This window comes from Nycticebus coucang, chromosome 17 (genome assembly GCF_027406575.1).
Source record: "Nycticebus coucang isolate mNycCou1 chromosome 17, mNycCou1.pri, whole genome shotgun sequence".
Lineage (NCBI taxonomy): Eukaryota > Metazoa > Chordata > Mammalia > Primates > Lorisidae > Nycticebus > Nycticebus coucang.
Window position 1 is genome coordinate 87,547,906 of NC_069796.1, and position 20,163 is coordinate 87,568,068.

General features: G+C 51.8%; 1 protein-coding gene across 3 annotated transcripts in view; it reads left to right on the forward strand.

The window, feature by feature from the left end:
• The first annotated feature begins 6,076 nt into the window (after nucleotides 1-6,076).
• Nucleotides 6,077-20,163, forward strand: part of PPP2R2C (protein phosphatase 2 regulatory subunit Bgamma) — a 256,229-nt gene continuing 242,142 nt past the window's right edge. For 2 of the 3 annotated variants that reach the window (XM_053565965.1, XM_053565966.1), the window contains exons 1-2: nucleotides 6,077-6,107; nucleotides 6,185-6,274. In XM_053565965.1, coding sequence (XP_053421940.1) covers nucleotides 6,092-6,107; nucleotides 6,185-6,274 — 106 coding nt within the window. In that variant the 5' untranslated portion in view covers nucleotides 6,077-6,091. The other variant, XM_053565969.1, reaches the window with a different exon arrangement.

Here is a 20,163-nt window from a genome sequence, read left to right on the forward strand (position 1 = left end):
GGATTACTGGTGTGAGCCACTACATCAGGCCTCTCTGAATCTTTTGATCCCTTCTACCATCTGCCATGGTTTCTGGCACCCCTTCTTTGCTTGGCATGTGTAAATAGTTTGTCCATGCTTCAAGAGCCATCTCAGCAGTGTGTTAGCACTGTCTCCTGGTGTTAAGTCCTGCATGAATGATGTGTTATCTTGGGCTGCCGTATTAAGAAGCCATAGGCTGAGTGGCTTCAACAACAGACATTTATTTTCCCACACTTCTGGAGCCTGGGAAGTACAAGATGTAGGTATCAACAAGATTGGTTTTTGGTGAGGCCCTCTCCTTGGCTCATAGATGGCCGTCTTCTCCCTTTGTCCTCACATATCACATGGCTTTTCCTCTGTGCATGGAGAGAGAGATATCTGATGTCGCTTCCTCTTCTACTAAGGACTTTGGTCCTATTGGATTAGGGTCCTACCCTTATGACTTCATTTAAGCTTTTTAAAAAAATTAATTATTTTTTTTTAGAGACAAGATCCGGCTCTGTCACCCAGGCTGGAGTGTGGTGGTGTCATCGTAGTTCACTGCAGCCTCCAACTCCTGGCCTCACGTGATCCTCTAACCTCTTCTCCCAAAGTGCTGGGATTATAGCAGGTGTCACCACTCCTGGCCTCATCTGACTTCTATTACCTCCTTACAGTCCTTATCTCCAAATATGGTCACGTTGGGGTTTAAAACTTCCATATATAAATTTTAGGGGGATAAAATTCAGTCCATAACAACTGAAGAGGCCTCCATTTGAGTAAACCATTGGTGATCAAATCTGATATTCCTGCCTCACAGGTCTGGTGGAAAGAGTGCCTGCCTCCTGCTGCGATGTGCTGGCTCAGCCTGCAGCCCCTTTGGAGTACAATCCTGATCCTCCTTTGCTGACCTAGCATGTCCCCAGCTGGCATTTTTTGCGACTGAACCCCAGTGATTAATCTGGTGGCCAGCATGAATTGTGCGGTGGATTCAGAGTACAGCTTGTATAGTCTCCCAGGCTGAAGGCCATGGCATAATCTTTAGGCAAGAAGGGTACACTGTTCGTTAAGAGAGGAGTCGGGGACATCTGCAGACCCAGGGGGTTCAGGCACACCTGGGGAACCACAATTTTGTGATTGTGCATCAACCCAGGCATCCCACCTCTGTCTTCTCAGGGCCCCAAGCTTGGCCCCAGACCCGCCTGGGCTAGGGACACACCTGCTCTGCAGCTCTGCTCCTCATAACTCAATCCTGGGCTGCTTCTCACATTTTTCTCTCTCCAGCTGCAGAAGATGAGAGTTTATGCACTGCCAGGAATATAAAGAATCCTTTATTCTGCCTCCCACATTTGACCTTCATTCGGCTAATGATTATTCACCCTCAGCTTTTCCCTGTCTCCAAAGCCGTGACTGCCCTAAGCAAGAGCGATAAACTTCTGAAGTCCCTGTTTCTGCCTCTGTCTCAAAAGCCAGAAAGACGCGGTGCTTCTGCAGCTAATTTCCTTCCACCAGCATAACATCCCAGTTCGCGGACAGTGAGAATTTCACAATTGTACCACTACAGTCTTCTGGAATATCTGTGCTCCTCTGTCCACCTCTGAGGGAACCTGAGGCCAGTTGGTCAGCAGTTAATCCAACTCGAAAACCTGTTTCAGAGTCAACCCTTCCAGAGCACTCCAAGGGTCAATAGTTATGAGTGTTGACTCTTCGGGAAACAGATTAGGAGGTTGGTATCTGCAATATCTCTACCAATATCTCAGCCAATATCTCTGAAATTGGCTCTTCTGAACTGTCCTAATCACAATCAAGCCTGGCCTTTACTTCTCTGCAAAGACCAGTCATTGGATGTGGGCTGTCCCAGGGAAACTTTTCTTCTAAGTACAGGTGTGACTCTGGGTGAGGGAGCTCTGTGGTGGAGGACAAGGGCCTGCAGAGGGGCTCAGCTGACCACCATCAGGTGCCACACCTCCCAGACACTGGGGACGAGGGCTTCAGTCTTGTGATTCTCACGGATATACTATGGAGGGAGGGGGTTATTTAGGTTGGTGACACTCCCAAAGTTAATGTGGAGAAGGGGAAGCTTCCCCCTAAGGTAGAGATGCTTTTCTGGTAAAGAAAAATAAGAAATGTCCACTATAACATTAAAATAGCAAAGAATAATAAACTATACAAAAATCTGATAATTTTGGTGAGTTCTAGAATGCTAAGGCAGTGATGTCTGGGGTTAGGATGTGGACTATTTCTTTTAGGGAAAGTCATCCCAGCATTCCAGAGTTGTCTGCTTTGATTTGTCAGATAAAAAAGAAGAAATATTTACTAAGCATCTACTATGCCCTAAACTAGGTTCGAGGGACCAGAGAAAAGTCTCTCTCTTCATGCAGGTAGGGGGAGACAGGCAATAAGCAACACAAATAAGCAAAATATATACTATGTTGGGCAGTGGATGCCACGGCACTCCAGGCTGGCAAGAGAGAGAGACTCTGTCTCTATAAATAAAAAAATAAGTAAATAAACAAAAACAATTGGGTGCAATTTCAAATAGAGAAAGCCTCACTGAGAAAGTGACATCTGAGCTGCTGGAGAGATCCACATTGATATCTAGAGAAAGAGCTTTCCCCAAAGCAGTGCAAAGGCCCTGAGGCAGGACTGTGCCTGGCAAGCTAGAGCGCCTCCTTGTGGCTAGAACGGCGGGAACCGGGGGAAGAGCAATAGATAAGAGATGAAGTTGGATGGAAGTGGGGCACGGGGCTTTGGACTTTGGCTTTTACTCTGAATGAAATGGGAGCCATTGCAGAATTTTGAGAAAAAAATGATATGACCTGACATGTCAACAGAACCACTGTGACTATGGTGTTGCCATGTGGAGAACACATCAAAGAGGGCCAGATGGAAGCAGGACACCGGAGGGAGGCTCCTGCAATAGTCCAGGTAAGACATGACGGTAGCTTGGACCTGGGGACCAGCAGCGGATGTGGTGACAGATGGTCAGACTTGACTATTTTAAGGGGAGAGCTGGCAGAATCCACTTGTGAATGTGGTGTGCTATTTGGGATAAGAGAGGTGGGCATGGCAGTGTGGTCTACACAGCGTAAGAACAGTTCAGAGGTGATGTAAAGTGTTTGTTTCTTTTGCCCTTTGTCATCTTTTAATGGCTGGTTTAAGGTTTTCCCCCTCCTCAGCTGTTTCCTAGGCTGTACCAGCAGGGAGAGAGTGTCCATCTGGGGCTCTGGACACACCCTTCTGCGGATGAGGATGGGAGGAGACGTCCTTGTTCAGATGGGGCTGAGGGAGTTCCCCAGGTAGGGAAGTAGCATCTGGGCAGCTTCTGTGACAACCTCAGATAAAGTTCACCCTTTCTTCACTGGGATGGTGGCATTTCACTCCAGGGACCACAGCCTAGAAACATTTCTTTCTAAGAACAGGCTCTGGTATGCTGAGCCTGAAGAGGCTATTTTAGGTTTTGGGTTCTGTTACTTTGGTTACTAGTAGCAAATTGTCACAAAAAAAGCTGGTGCCAAATGTGTTCTCCCCTTCCGTGAGGTGCACCATAAAGGCCTGAATCAAAGTACTGCATGAAAAATGCAGAATGCCGGTGTCCCTGGAGCCATGGGTACTCTGGTCTGTGACCTCTCCTGGAAGTGGGCCACGGACTCACACGAAAGTGCAAAGCACATTCTCCGCCTTACTCAGCAGACTTGTTCTCGGGGATCTGGAGGAGCACCAGCCTGACCTCTCTTTGCAGGCAGGTGCGTTTGCAGTCTGGGCCCACCAGCATCATCTCCCATTTATCTGGTTCCTCCTGACATCAGTATCCTCTCGCCCCTTGAGCAGGTGAGACAGGTGTGGGAGGCTCACTCCTGCCTGGATGGGCACCCCACCTGGCACCATGCCTGGTGTTGAATGGTCTCTCCAGGAACATGGACCCCAGCATGTTCCTGCCTTCAAACCTTCTAGAGGTACCCAGTGTGTCCTCTCAAGAAGTCTAATTCTCAGCCTGCATTTCAGCCAATTCAGGCTTTGGCCCCAACCTGCCTTCCTGGACTCAACTCTCATATCCTTTTTATTCTACCACATTCCTTCTAGTAGCTGCAGCCCGGCCCCACTGCTTGCCATCCTCCCAATGCTTTCCCTCAGCTACAACATCCCCTCTGCTCAGGTGAGCCTCCTCCTCCCACAACCCCTGCGTAGCCATGACTTTTCCACCTCAGGCTTTTTGCACATGCAGATCCTTCTGTCTGGAACCATCTTCCTCCTCCTTTGTGTGGTTTATTGCTTTTCCTCCTTCATGTCTTGCCCTTGGAAGGTCAGGAAGATCACCCATGAACTTCTCACCCTCTCCTCCTTAGCCTTTGCTACTGTATAGAATTCTATACTATTGTTTGTGTGTTTGGTTAATATCTTCCGCACCCACCAGACCTATATATTCCCCGAGCCTTTGTTTTGCTCACCACTGAATTCAGCACCGGGGACAGAGAACTGTTAATTGTTGAAAGAATCCATGAATTTAATTTTTACAGACAGTCCTGACGCAGTGAGTCACACCTGTAATTCCAGAGCTTTGGAAGGCCAAGGGAAGAGCATTTCTTGAGCTCAGGAGTTCAAGACCAGCCTGGGGGAGGACTGTCTCTACTAAAAAAACGAATTAGCTAGGTATGGTGGCTCATGGCTACAGTCCCAATTACTGGAGAGGCTGAGGTAGGAGCATCACTTGAGCCCAGGAAGTCAAGGTTGTGGTGAGCTATGATCATGCGACTGCACTCCAGCCTGGGTAACAGAATGGGACTCTGTCTCTAAAAATAAAGGAATAAATAATAACATAATTGTTATGTACTTGCCTGTCTTCCCCTCTACGTACCCCTGGTGCAGTGTGAAAAGCTCAGTGGTGGGAGCTGAGAAAACAGGAGGTGTTGCTGCCTCCAGGATGGCGTCATGGTGGAAGACAGGCCGTGCCCAGCGGACACATGTTCTGGTGCTTTGAAGGCTCCTGGGAGGACCCTGGAGGACCTGGGAGGACTTCCTGGAGGACCTGGGAGGACTTCCTAGAAGAGGGGGCAAAGAAGCTAGGCCTCCAAGGTCAGGAAGGAAGAGGGAGGGGGTCAGGGGCTGAGAGGGTAAACACAACAGAATGATCCAGGTTGCTAGGTGGTGTGTGAAGGGGCCAGGGTGCAGCTCAGGGTGCGTGTGGGGCCCAGAGCTGGGGGCATGGGTTTGAAAGGAGAGCCAGGCAAAGTGGGGGGCCTGGAGCCTCTTTCCTTCTCCTGCCCCTTCCCTGCTTCCCATACCCCCTGGCCAGCCATCCCCTGGCTGTCCCCGCTCCTCTCCCTTCCTGGGGGTAAGGAGAGGGAGGAGCGTGTGCATATTGGCGGTAATGGATGTTTATTCGCTGCTGCTGGGGCGCCCAGAGGGGCAGCCTCAGGATCCCCGGGGAGCACACTGTCCTGCCTCCTCAGGACTGGCTTCTCTGCGCCCGGCCACGTCCCCATGGGACATCCAGACTCCTTGTGGACTGGGGCAGGGGCTGGGCAGGGTGAGCGGCGACCTGGTCTCTAGCAGAGTCCGCTTGGGGAACGGCAGGACGCACAGGGGTCTCAGCTCACAATGTCCTGCCACAGCCACTCACTCTGGCTGAATCCCTTCCCCTCTACCTGCCTCAGTTTCTCCTTGGTCAAATGAGCATCTCCATAAAGCAGGCTCCCTAGCGCCATGACGGCTCACAGGGGCGTTCGCCACAGGGCCGGTGGGCGGGGCAGGAAGGGAGCTGCGGCCAGCGACTGCCCAGCGCCGGGCTCATCCCGCGGCTCACCCAGCCCTCTCCCCCGGTGCCTCGGCCCCGCGTCCCGGAATCTTCTCCCCGCATACACCCTGCGCCCACACGTGGCGCCCGCGCCCAGAGCCCCGCACCTGCGCCCGCACCCTGAGCCCGGAGCTCCGCACCCCGCGCTCGGGCGGAGCCTCCCCGGCTCGCATCCCGCCCTCCCGCCGGCGCAGGGAGCCGAGCCCGGAGGAGGCGGAGGAGGAGCGGCTGCCACGCCCGGTCCCCCGCAGTCCCTGAGGACGCCGGAGCGGTCGCAGCCTACGGAGCCGCCTCCCGATGTCGCAGCAGCCGGGTTAGCCTCGCCGCACGCCCCCGTCCCCCGCCCCCGGGTCCGGCCCGCGCTCACCCGCGCCCTTGCTGTTTTGCCAGCTGGCTGCGCCCCCGCCGCGCCCACCGCCGCCCAGGGCTCCTGGTGCCTGTGTCAGCTCAATGGGGCCACCGACCCCGACGTCTCTGAAGGTAAGCGCGCGGCTTGGGGGTGCGCCCGCCCCGGCCGCCCCAGAACCACCGCCAGCCCCGCCCCGCCTGCCGCCCTGCCCGCTGTCCAGCCGCCCTCCGGGCAGTCCTGGCCCGCCCCCTCCCTGCCCCGGGACGGGACACAGTCCTCGGAGTAGGAATCCCGAGATAGGGAGAGAGCGCGTCTGTGCCAGAGCTGGACTCCAGCCAGAGCTGGACTCTGGGAGCCCGGACACTGATCCAGGCGCAGTCATGGGGTAGGGCCGGCTCTGCTGGGGTCAGAAGCGTCTGAGCCTCTCCAGAGCCCGCGCTCTCGAGGTCGTGAGGGAACCCGACAGGACCGGATTGGAACCCCGTCTCCAGCCTGCGCCCGCTGTGCGCGCCTGGGCAGATTCCCTCCAGTTTTGTAAGCCGCAGCGTCTCCGGAGAACGGACGCGATTGAGTCCACCTGGCTGCGAGGCTGGAAATGCGGGCGCGGGTCTGGCACGGAGTCAGGGGTAAGACCAGGGTGCCTAGGAGTTCAATTCGTCCCGCGGGCTACCCTTCCAGCTGGGCTTACAGCGCTGCCGCCACGCTCAGAGCCTGCGTTGCTGCTACAGTGTGGAGAAGCTTTTGCTGTCAAGTGACAGCCTCATGCCAGTGCTGTGCCCAGACGGGCCTGGACGGGCGTCGGTGGGATGGTGGGTGGACAACTGGACTTGCACTTCCTGGCAGGTGATCAGGGCAGGCGGCTCAGGACTGGTTTTCCTGCTGAGCTTCCCTGAGTAGCCGCCACTCTGCCACCTGAGAGGCTGAGGGGTTTCTTTCTGGCTGAAATGGCTGCAGCAAGTGGCCTGGGCAGGACCCTGCCTGCAGTGACTCCTGGCTTCACACTGACTGGCAGTTGGCCTTAAGCAAGTCATTTACTCTCTCGGGGCCTCGGTTTCTCTTCTGTAAAGTGAGAAGGGAGCTTCTGCTGGGCTGGCAATGTTGTGGCAGAGATGGGAGTAGACACCTGCCAGGCACAAGGTAAGTGCCTAGAATCTTAGTTTTTACTTTTCCTTCTTTGTCCTTTCAGAGGGTCAAGTGAGGTAGGTGATCTAAAGTTAGAAGAATAGTGGCCTCTGTCACTTTATCTGACAAACATGCTGTGTTTAAAAAGTGCTTTCAAATACCCACTCCTTGTAGCTTCACCACCTTATCCCCATTATATGGATAAGGAAACTGAGGCACTGAGAAGAAACCTGCCCAAGGCCTTACAGCTGTAAGTAGCAGAGCTCTGGAGTCTGTTCTCCTCTCAGGGCAGCTCCCCTTGCCTGTGCTGCCCTGCTAGCAAACCAGAAGGGAGAGGCTGTGGCAGGGGTGGGGTTCCCATTGCCCACAGGCTGGGCTCATGATTGGCCCCCGCCCCAGCCCCGTCATCCCCCCAAGATGCGCCACGTTCTGGTTACTGAAAGCCCTGCAGCTTCATGAGTGTGTCTGTTTACCATCTCTCTGCTGTGGCTTGTGATTTCCTCCCATCTGGGACACTTTCTCTGTATGGGGTGTCCTCACCCCTGGGACTCCACTTTGACCTTACCCTTGGGGGCAGGGACTGCAGCACTCATGTCTGCAGTAACTTCTCAGTATGGAATTGTTGACTGAATCCTGATAAATGCATGAGTCAAGGAATGAATAAATGAATGCCGCATGGCCTTTCTCTGGTTTCCATTGAAGAGCCAGGCAAGCTAGCGTTAAAGCCTTCTCTGCCACACTCTCAGGGCTCCCTGGAGCTTGCTCGGAGCAATAGGTCATGGAAGATCTCTGGCCTGGAAGTCAGACCATGGGTTCCAAACCCCAGCGTGTGTGTGTGTGTGTGTGTCTGTATGGATGTGTCTGTGTATGAGTTTGTCTCTTGTGTGTGGCACAAAACTCTTTTTGGAATAAAAAAAAAATCAAAACTCCTTTTGGAACTGAAAAAATTACAAATGACCCATGATCACATGCACCTTAGAAAAACACTGACCAATATGGAAATGGTTGCTGCTTCTCTCCAGGACCAGCTCTATCATTTGTGGAACTCATTGCAAATGGAAAATGCAGGACTCTTTGTTCAAAAAGGAGGGGGAAATGCTGGGAAAGCGCTCACTTTCTCTTGCTCTCTCACTTCCGTGCTGGTGTGGTGCTTTTACGGCTATTTAAGTCATGTTCCCTTGGGCACAGGGGTCCTCTCAGGGTGAGTACTGAATCTTACTGATGCCTGTCCTCTGGCTGCAGTCAGGGAAATGGAATTAGGCATCTAACCCCTCCCAGGCTGGCCCAACCCATGGCACACATGTGGCCCACGGCGTATTGCAGCTTCTGTGCCAAGACATACTTGGTGCCCACTGAACATGTGTGGTGCTACCAGCCCAGAGAAGGGTGGCCTCTGCCATGACCCACCCCAAGATGGGCTGGGGTGCTCACATCCCCGTACCCAGGTCCTCACCAGGGCTTGATGGTGGCATTGACCCTAAGGGGCAAAGGGGAGGAAGGACAGGGTCCAGGGTACCAGGGGCCAGCGGCCAGGCAGCTGACAGCCAGTCAGGGAGGTGGCCAGAAGGAGGACCACACTCCCAGCCCAGCTCTCTATCATTAGACTTCACTTCAGAAACACAAGTTCAAAGAGAAAATTATTAGGAATTTCAAGCCTGTGGCTTCAGAACATTAAATCCCACAGATGGGCTTCTTCTGTGCCTGGGCCTGGCGTGACTGCACTGGATGCACCCTGTGAGGCCAGCCTGGCTCCTGCTGGGTTTCCCTCCCCATGGGTGATGGCTGATGGGGTTAGAGCTCTGATAACAGCAGCCAGTACTGGGCGGTGCCGTGTAGGAGCCGGGAAGTCTGCAAGTGCATCTCCTCTGCCAACTGCTTTCTTTCATTCTGATAATGGGTGCTCTTGTTGGCTCTGCTTTACTGAGGCATAGAGAGGTAAAGTGACTTGCCTCGGGTCCAACAGCTAGCAAGTGGCAGGGACAATTCTACTGAGTCACTCTGCCACCTTTCAACAAGGGCTGGAGCTCACTACTGCTGTCAGAAAAAGCCAAATATTGTTTCTTCATTTGTCTATATGGATACACCACTGGCTTGTAGTTGCTTCCAGAAAAACATAAAAGTTTCGATCCTTAGTCTGGCTGTTAAGAACCTGAGTACACCGCCCCATTGGGATCTGCAGTATCTCCTGTTTCCCTGGCCCTGGGACAGTTCCCCCGAGTGTCCCCATAAATTGCACAATCTGCACTCCTGCTCTGGGGTGACCCCGTTCACCCCTTTGCTAATACCTTTCGAGGCCCCTGAGATACCTCTTTCTGTGGGCTTCCCCTGTATTACTCCTAACTCCTAAAGACAGGGTCCTCAAACTGCGGCCCGCAGGCCACCTGAGGCAGTGTGATTGTGTTTGTTCCCATTTTGTTTTTTTACTTCAAAATAAGTTATGTGCAGTGTGCATAGGAATTTGTTCATATATTTTTTTTTAAACTATATTCCAGCCCTCCAACGGTCTGAGAACAGTGAACTGGCCCCCTGTTTAAAAAGTTTGAGGACCTCTGCAAGGGTCAATTTCAACATCAAATACTCGGCCTCTAACTTGCTCCTTGGGGTGACACACTGAGTGTTTGCCAAGTGAATGGATTAGATTATCTGAGGTCTCATTAGCACATCCTGGTGGAAAACCATTCGGGAAGGGAGGGTCTTAGCTCAGTTGGACTGCTATAACGAAATTCCATTGGCTAGGTGGCTTTAAGCAACAGACTTGATCTCATAGTTCTGGAGGCTGGGAAGTGCAAGATCAAGGCACCTTGGACTGAGCATCTGGTGAGGACCCAGTTCCTGGATCACAGATACCGCCTTCTCACTGTGCCCTCATATGGTGGCGGGGGCAAACTAGCTCCCTCGATCCTATTTTATAAGGGCTCTAATTTCCTCCTAACTATCTCTCACAGGCCCCACCTCTTAACACTATCACATTGGGGGTTAGAGTTTCAACATACGGCTTTTGGGGGGACACCAACATTCGGTCCATAGCAGGGGGGATTTCTGAGGGATTGTGCCTAGGGTCAAGGGCAGGGCTGAGTGTGAGGAATGTGTAGTTGGCGCAGAGCTCACAGATAGTGCGTGTTGTAAATTTGCAGCCCTGGGTGAGGTTTAGTCTTTGTCTCCATTCTGTGTGTGCCAGCGTATTTCCGCAGAGCTGCCATCTATTGAGTCCTTATGTGTGAGCTGGCACTGCCCCAACACCATACCTCACTTATTCCCACGTCAGCCTGTGAGGTGTGCCTGTATCCCCTTTTCCCATCTTACAGAGAGGGGACAGCGAGGCACACTGTACTCCAGACCCCTCAGCAGCAAACGGTAGAGCCAAGATCTGACCCTATTCCTCCTGCCTTGGCTGGACTGCGAGCTGCTCTCCTAGTGTCTAAATTTAGGTTCTGGTCTGTGCTTCCTGGTCCAGAAATGAGCTATTGTCAGGGCTGCGCCTGCTCACCAGAGCCCCAGTCTCAGCACACAGCATTTCCCTGGCATCGCAGAGCACAGGGATGGGAGCCAGAGCCACAGGCTGAGCAGCAAGATGCAGGCCAGGTGGTGGCAAGGGTGGGAGACAGTGTGGAGACTTTTCCTGCCTAGGTCTGAAGGGACCAGTTATACAGGTCTTCGTCCCAAGCCTGGCCCAGCATAGGGTTCCTTGTTGAGATGGGTGTGGCTTTGTGCTGGGAGGACACGTTCAATTGTCTACCCCTGGCCAGAGAGTCCCCATCAGAGCCTTATCACCTGTGTAGTCACTGTCCAACTGTCTTTCTGAAGCAGGGATCCAAAACTCAGCCAGGTCTGACCCAAGCACACAGAGCTGACCAGGCTGCTTGTTGGGAAATTCAGGGGATGCCCTGGTTTGGGGGGAGGCTGGACACAGTTGCCTTCTTCTTGTCAGGAGGCACAACCAGCAAGTAAAGGTTCACAGACCTCTGGGTCCCAGGAGGAGAGAAGAGCTTTCTAAACTTGGGAGGGGCTCTCCTTGGCATTGCTGGGGTTGTCTTCCCACTGGTGGGCCAATCTCTCTGTCCCTGTGGATGGGCCATCCTGTGGCAGGGGATGGTGCCTCTTGAGTGACAGCCCCACTGGACCCCTACATAACAGATGGTGGCTAAGGGTAGTATTAATTCAATTAGCTAGCATTTACTGAGCACTGACTGCATACCAGCACAGGCTGCACACCTTGGGTATATTAGATGCTCTTTTGGTGACAGGAATTATTATAACCACCTTGTAGATGATGCTGTGAGCTGTGGCAAGGTTTAGTGAAGCCACCTGCCCTAAGTTCCACAGCCAAGGGCTGTCCAGCGGGGTCAGGTGTTGGACAGGGGCTGCTGGGAGGCTGCTCAGAAGCAGCAGGCCACCTTTGTCCTCCTGCCTGTCCAGCAGGTGTCAGCGTCTGGTTGACAGGGGAGGCAGAGAGGCCCAGGCAGGAAGGGTTCACCTAGAATCACACAGCAGGTCAGGGCAGAGCTGGGACCGTCTAGGATGCACCCACTTCAGGCCAGGGGCCTTTCCTCCCGGCCATATCACCTGGTCTTCAGTAGCCAGGTGGGGGAACCTTCTGCTGCAGCCCCTGCCGCAGCTTGGTCTCCTCTCTTCCTTACCTCTTCCGCACTGGGTCAGGCCTTGTGTCCTCTTTCCTGGACAATTTGAGGGCCTCCTCATCCAGATCCTCCCCATGACTCCCTAAAATACCTGCTCAGACCTCTGCTGTTCCCATCTCCCCGGTGCTCAACCACACATCAGCCATCCCCACCCCCCGGGCACAGGGACTCACTCCTACCCGGCCTCTGACCCCTGCCACACTCTTGGCTCCCAGAGCTGGTGTGATGCTTTCTCTTCCCCATCTTTCAGGGCTTGGCGTTCCTGTCCTCTCTCCACAGAGGCCTTCCTGGCTGCCCATCAAAATCTGCCACACCCAGTGAGTCGGTCAGAGCAGCTGTTTGCTACTGACCTTGCACCTAACAGCTCCCAGCTGTAAGGCCCCTGAGAGCCCACCTGACTTAGTCTCCTGTGTCCTCAGAGCCTGACTCATAGTTGCTGGCTAATGGACGCTGTGGTCCCAGTGTCTCAGGTACGTGGGTGACACCAATGAATGGGGCAGATCGTCTCCCTAGATTCTTAATGCCAGTCTGTTTTCCAATACAGTGTAATTAACCATGATCTCCTTGAGGGCCGGCACCTTGGGGTATCCACCCAGGAGCCTGTGCTGCCTCCATCCACACTGCTCTCTCCCTGGTCCCCGCTCTGTTAGGCTGTCCTGTCAAATGCTCCCCTGCCCCCCGCTCCTCTCTCTGCTCTGGAGATCTTGGGGTGGGCCTTGCCAATAGGAGGCATTGCCGGGGCCTGGGAGGGCAGATGAAGGGTGAGAGGGTGAGGCTGGCCAGATGCCTCCTCATTCACTTCCTCCTTTGAGGCAGGGTGTGGTAGCTGTACCCTGGCCACTTTGGGGTAGCCTGGCAAGACTGTTGTGAATCTTCCCAGTAGGTAAAATTTTGGATAGTTCATCTGATTTTCAGTTTTGCTGGAGGAACGATGGCCTGAGATTGACACTAATGCGTGCTGGGTAGGGGCTTGGAAAGAGCAAGCTCGGAGGGGGATGAAGAGGTGTGTGGATGGACCTCTCAGAACAAGGACAGGGTGCCCCATAGTGGTCATGGTTCCTCACAGAGAGGGAACCAATGGGAGGCACACACACACAGACATGCACATTTGTGTGCACACACACGTGCATGAGGAATTGGCACACTCAATCACAAACGCTGAGAAGTCCCACAATCTCCATCTGTAAGCTGGAGACATAGGAAAGCTGGGGTATAGTTCTAGTCTGAGGGCCTGGGCACCAGGAGGGCTGATGTGGTGAGGAGTGAGCCCCAGGGCAGAAGACTGCTGTCCAAGCTCAGTAGTCAGGCAGTGAGAGCAAATTATTTCTTGAACCTTGGACTTTTGTTCTGTTCAGGTCCTCAGGGGATGGGCTGAGGCCACCCACACTGGGGTGTGCTGTCTGCTTCAACCAGTGCCCTGACTCAAATGCTAATCTCCTCTGGAAACACACTCACAGAAGCATCCAGAAATAACATTTAACCAGCTGGCTGGGCATCCCAGGGTCCCCATCAAGTTGATATGCTGCGTTAACCATCACAAGCCCATGCTCCAGGGGCATCTGTTTGCAGGAAGTTCTCCATCGTCAGAGGTTACGGTAACCTGCCTGCAGACGCTGGGCAGCCTATGATCGGCCACCCCAGGGCTTGCTCACGGGCTCATGCACAGAAAAGCACAAAGACAGAGATACACACAGCTGTAAAATAGGGACTCCCAGCTCCCCAGGGTTGAGCAGGTCACTGCTGCTCTTGAGGGTCCCGTCTCCAGCATCAGGGGACCACAGTGCCCTGGGGTATGGTGACATTTTCCAGGCTAGCACCTCATGCAGGTTGGTCTCCTTGCTCTCAGGGTGACGGATACAGACACAGAATTGCTTCCCCCCCACACACACTTCTGTCAGCAATAACGTTTTGGGATTTCTTATTCACAATCACCATAGCCCAGAAATGTCACACCATTTGAGTGATTCATGCTGTGGTGCAGAAGTGCAGCAAAGGACTGTCACCTGTGGGATTCACTTGTCATCACCCAGAAGCAGCTGGTTTAATAGAAAGGGAAGAGCCTGCCGAAGGCCACTGTGCACACTCAAGACATTGCCCAGCAAGGGGGGCACATGGCCCTGCAGCCAGAAACATGTGCCTTAAGCCAGCACTGACAGGGCCATGTCATCTCCCTTGCAGCCATGTGTGCAGGTTTGAGGAGTCTCCCTGGTGTATTCTAACAGGGTGCCACATAATTTATCATCCACATGGGACATCCAAGACATATGTCACTATTGGTTTGTTGTGGTCTAAATTTGGTGTCTCCCCCAGAATCTATGTGTTGAAATCTAACCTCCAATGTGGTAATAGTAACAGGTTGGCTTTGAGGAAGTTATTATGTCATAAGGGTGGAGCCCTCCCAAATGGGATTAGTGCCATTATAAAAGAGGCCTAAGGGAGGGCGGTGCCTGTGGCTCAGCGGGTAGGGTGCCGGTCCCATACGCCAGAGGTGGCGGGTTCAAACCCAGCCCCGGCCAAAAAAAAAAGAGGCCTAAGGGAGCCTGTTTACTTCTAGCCCGTGAAGACACAGGGAGAAGGCACCATCGCTAAAGCGGACACCCTCATCAGACACCAGATCTGCTGGCACCTTGACCCTGGACTTCCTGGCTTCCAGAAACCAATCAATTCTGCTGTTTATAAATCACCCAGAGTAAGGTATTTTGTTGTAGCAGTCCAGATACACTAAGACAGGCTGTCTTAGCAAAGTACTACAAACAGAGTGGCTTAAATAGTAGAAATTCATTGTCATCCAGCTCTGGAGGTCAGAAGCTGAGATCAAGGTGTCAGCTGGCTGGGTTTCTTCTGAGGAATGAGAGGGGGAATCTGTCTTTCCCAGCTTCTTGTGATTTTCTGGCAGTCTTTAGTATTCCTTGGCTTATAGACATGTCACTTGGATCTCTGCCTTTTTTTGTTACATGCTGTCCTCCCTGCATGCTTGTCTCTGAATCCAGATTTTCCCTTTGTATAAGGACACTAGTCAGATTGGATTAGGAACTCAACCTATCCAAGTCTGACCTCATCATAACTAATTACACCCACTAGCCTACATTATGGGGGTGAGCGATGATGGTGACTTAGCCCAAGGAAGAGCTCCAGCGATCAGAAGGAGGATTAACTCATTCTTTCAACAGATATTTACTGAGCACCTTGCACGTGGCAGGAACTGAGCTGAAGGGAACTCTGTCAGGGAACAGAAAACACAGAACTGTGTGAGACGATGTTGAATGATTGTACTGCCAAGAGGCAAAGCAGGGGAGGGGGCTGCTGAGCGCCAGGCACTGCTTATTTTGGGGAAGGTGGGCAGCAGGGAGGTGCGCTACTCAGGTCTCCCTTTAAGAAAGACTTTGCTGTTCAGACTCAGCATGCAGTTGCTTGGCAGCCTCCAGATACCGTTGTCTACAGGATCTGTCTCTGCTACTGAGCAGAGGCCACAGTCTGCACCCCAGAGGGGCCTGCAACAGCCAGCGCTTGCCATGGGTCTGCTGAGACTGTCAAATACGCATGGTGGGCTGAGGCTCTATCTGCCCAGGCTTCTCCAAGTTTTGTTTTTAGTAAGTATTACCTCCCAGTACACTCTTGCACTCTTAAGTCTGACTCCAAGTTCAAATGCAGGGTAATGGCATGTTTAAATTTATAAGAACCCGCAAGCCAAGGACACACCGTTTTTGCATCCTCATTTGTGGCGCATGAAGGTCCCGGGCTCCACATCCTCCCCAGTGCTCTGTTTTGTCACTGTTTTAATTTTGATAATAGGTGTGGTGGTATCCATCATGATTTTAATTTGCATTTTCTTAATGGTTAAAAGTGTTAGGCATCTTTTTATGTGCTTATTTGAGGCTTTAAAAAGTCTCACGGTTTTTACATTCAAGTCTGTAATGTATCTTGAACCAATTTTTCTGTGGTGTGAGATATATGTTCTGTTCTCTTTGTTTGGGCTTATGGATGTTCAATTGTTTCGGCAGCAGTGGTTGTTAATGCACCATGAGTCCATTGCAGAATCTGAGTCATTTATCTTGCAGAAGGTCCACCTGCTGGATGGGTCTGCCTGCTTCCCTGTGGTGTCCATGGCACCTCCCCTCAGCTCGTCTATTTTCTGTATCTGCAATCTGTAGAGGCTTTATTAGATTGAGACTCAACCTGTTTTTCTTGACAAGAATACTCGGGATTAGGGCCAGGTGCAGTGGCTCACACCTGTAATCCCAGTACTCTGGGAGGCTGAGGCAGGTGGATAGCTTGAGATCATGAATTTGAGACCAGTCTGAGCAAAAAGCGAGACTCCATCTCTACTAAAAATAGAAAGACGGGGACAAGAGGATCTCTTGAGCCCAAGAGTTGGAGGTTGCTGTGAGTTATGACACCACGGCACTCTACCCAGGGTGACAGCTTGAGATTCTGTCTCATGAAAAAAGAAAAGAAAAGAAAAAGAATACTCGTATTGGTGAGGGGGGTGAGGGGTCACTGACTGTGTCCAGTGGCCCTGCAGGTACTGGACTGCAGAGTGACCAGTGGAGTCAGAGAAAGAGTATAATCTTTCCATGGTCAAGTTCCTTGTCAGCCTTTCTCATGGTTTCACGGAGATATGCAGGAAAATTAGATTAGGGACTCTCCTAGAGGATTCTGAGGACCTGGTGTTGCTTTGCTAGGTGTGATAATACATGCTGGTTATGTAAGAAAGTGTCCATATTTTTAGAGACGCACACTGAAGTGTAAGGGCGTGATTTGACTTTAAAATCAGCAGCAAAGAAAAATAGGCAAGAAGAAAATGGGAGGATGAAGCAAGTGTAGGAAAATCTTGATAATTGTCAAATCTGTGTGATTCTGCCTTTGGGGGATGAGGCAGAACTTGCATAAACCGAGGGCTGGGTTGTACAGCCCGCCACCCCCAGGTTCCAGGGGAGTATGAGCGGGGGAAGCATTTAGAGAGGGCCTGCTGCCTGAAGTTGGGACTGTTTGCCGTTACCCCTCTTCCTATCTCTCTTACTCCCCACTCCCCTCTCCCTTTCTTACTTCCTACCGGTGCTTTCCCAGGAAGAATGGGCTCTGGGGGGCCCCAGCTTCATGTCAGCCCATTCTCAGAAAGACCACCAGAGGGCACTCCGAGCTAAGTCAGCCGCTGTTCTTGGTGCTGAAATTCCGACAGCAGGTGGATCGCACTGTCGGCCCTGAGCTCTTGGGGGCTTCGTCCCTGTCTTCTGTTCCATTCTGAACACATCTTTAGTCCATGAAACATGGTACTTTAGCTTCCTAAACTATGGTTCCCCCAAATTTTCACCCCTGAATTTGGAAAGGGAAGGGACCAGTGAGGTGCTTAGTGAAGGGGGCAGGCACTATGGAAGGCTTGGTCAGGATCGGCCTCTCACCAGCTGTTTGGCCCTGGGCCAGTCAGTTGACCTCTCTGAGCCTTGATTTTCTCATCTGTCAAATGAGGATTGTTGTCACAGCTCCTTTAAGGAGTTATTGTGAGCATTAATGAGATGGTATAGATTTTGGTGACCTCAAGATACTATCACATTTATTAGCACGATCACTACCAATACTTACTGAGCATGTCCCAAGGTCCAAGGCCCCTCCCAGGTGTGAGAAAGGAGATGTGATGTGCAGCCTATCCTGGACTCAACTACGACCAAAGGTTTGACTCTAGCTGTACTGAACCTTACACCTTTCAACGTCTTACATATTCTTCTTCCGCAGAATTCTTACCATAAACCAAACCTTGTGGAGTTTCCATGGATATGTCTCCAAAGTTCTGGATACTGTGGCTGGCGCACAGTCAATGCAAGTCAGTGACAGCTGCTGTTGCAATTCTCAGGGGCCTTCTCCTTTAGCCACAAGTTTATTCTTTGCCTTGTGAGTCTCCATAGCTTCACCTCTCCAAGCTTCTGTGGAAACTCCCCGTTTAGGAACTAGGGTGCTGGGGCCGTTGCCCTTCATTACTTTCTGCCTCTACTCACTGAAGCCCTAAGTTTAAAGCTAAACCAGTGGTGGATGTTGCCAGCAAGATACTGATCATGTTACCAGGACCTTGTTTGAATCTACCTTGTGATCCTAAGAGGGAGGCAAACCTTGGATTTTTGTGCCCAGCTTACAGATGAAGAAACTGAGGCCCCCCCAAAGAATGAAATTTCCTGCCAGAGGTGCCCCAGCTAGCTCGTGTCTGAAAGTGATTGAGTGCTCTGTGCTCTTGACTTGGCTTCAGAGACAGCGAATTGGGGATTCTTAGAAAAGGGTTGCTGAGAGTTTACATAAGAGAAACTGAAGCTGCAGAAACTGGAGGTGTTGCAGCTGGCCCCAAATTGCTGAATGAGCTCAGGTCTGAGCTGGGTTGAGGACTAGGCCACCTGACCCTGGCCCTGAGCTTCTTCCTAGCAGCCCAGGTATCTGCCATGAGCCTTGTGGATTTTATGGAAAACAGACCCATGTAAGGGAAGCACATCCGGTTTCATTTTCTCTAAGGCTTGAGACAATAATTTCAGAGATTAGCTTCCCAGCGTGTTTACACTCGCTTGGACTGTACATTTTAAGCATTTGCTTTTATATACACTTACACCTTTAAAGCACCTTGTTAGTGGAGGTAAATTAAATTGTTTATTTTGAGCTACACTGCCATTATGATGAATCATAACATGATTTCAGTCATTTTGTTGTTACTCAGATATTGGTTGAGACACTTTGGTGCATTGGTAGAGCGTTCTGAAGTGAATTTCCAGCCAATTCTTTAAAAATACCTGGGATTTCCCTAAATACACCAGAGGAAGCCATAGGTCTGAATTTCTAAGATATAGTTCTTTGATTAGTAAATGTATCTCCTGGGGCTGGGCTGGTGAGGCTGAGCCTGGGAGAGCCCCGTGCTGTGGGTTCTGCATCTTTGGAAGCCCATGTGGCATCAGGCAGTGGGAATTGCAGAGATCTTCATTCTCCCCGGCACTGTATTTATATTTTGGGGATTAAGCCTGAGGAAATTTTTCAAAAATATTAAAAACATCCTTCCCGTGGTTCTCAACCTTCCTAATACTGCGACCCTTTAATACAGTTCCTCACGTTGTGGTGACCCCCACACATGAGGAGTGGTGTCTTGGTTCATATGTATTTTCTGATGGTCTTAGGTGACCCCTGTGAAAGGGGAAAGGGAAAGAGGTCGCGACCCACAGGTTGAGAACCGCTGCACTTAAATGTATTCTTTGCCAAATTATCTGACAGTAGAAACAACACAAAATACATCTGGCATCAGCCCAAATGTACAATGATAGGGACATAGCTTTTTAATTGTAGCATTTATTTGCTTCTGGGAGTTTGTGTTAACTTATTTCTTTGAGTCTCCATGCTTGCATGCCAAAGGGTCAGCTGTTAGCTGGCCAGTGGTTCTTATTTCCAAAGGAAGACTCCTGTGCACGCTCCTTCTCGTTTGCCTGGGACATCTGTATGCAAATAAACCCATACGTTTAGGAAGCATTTGGCTGCAAGAGGAAAATTGACAAAAGGGACTTCTGATAGCTGGAGCTTGAGGAGACAGGGCTGTAAAAACATGTTGACCACAGATGTTAGGAGCCAGCCAGAGCTCGGGGTGTGGCTTGGTGACACCATCAGGAACCAGGCTCCTGGTTCTTCCTCCTCGGCACACTTGGCCCTGGACTGGAGGCTTTCCTCTGAGTCCAGTTCTTGGCCTTTAGAACTAACGAGGTTGGGTTGAGGATGACCGGGGAGTGGGGACACTGGGCTTTTTCCCCCTTCTTCATGGCAATCCATTCTGCGGACGTGGGGGTTTTCCGTTGACAGGAGATCCCTCCCTACCGGTGAAGGATGCTGCATCTGACAGCTCAGCCTGGGGGCCTGAGGAAGTTGGAGATGAGCAATTCCATGAGCCTTAGGGGCATTCTGGAGAACGGGGCCATGTGAAAACAGTCAGTTTTATCTCCCCAGAGTCTTGGGGCTCACGGTCATGAAGTGGCTGCACGGGGTGTGTGAGGTTTTGAGTAGTGGCCAGGCAGAGGGGAAGGATGGAAGGCCCTGCCTGTCTACCTGGGGACATCTTCATACTTCATGTGACAAGCTGGGCTGCCCCTAGCTGCTGCCCAGTTTCTATAATGGCCATGAGGTTAAGCCACTGTTCTCAGAGGTCCCTGGGCCAATTTCCTGCAGCGAGCCTGCTGCAGGGCAGTGATGCTGGACGGCACTTTGGGAGGGTTTGTGAGCCTGTGGCCAGTTCTTTGGCTTCTCCTCAGTGG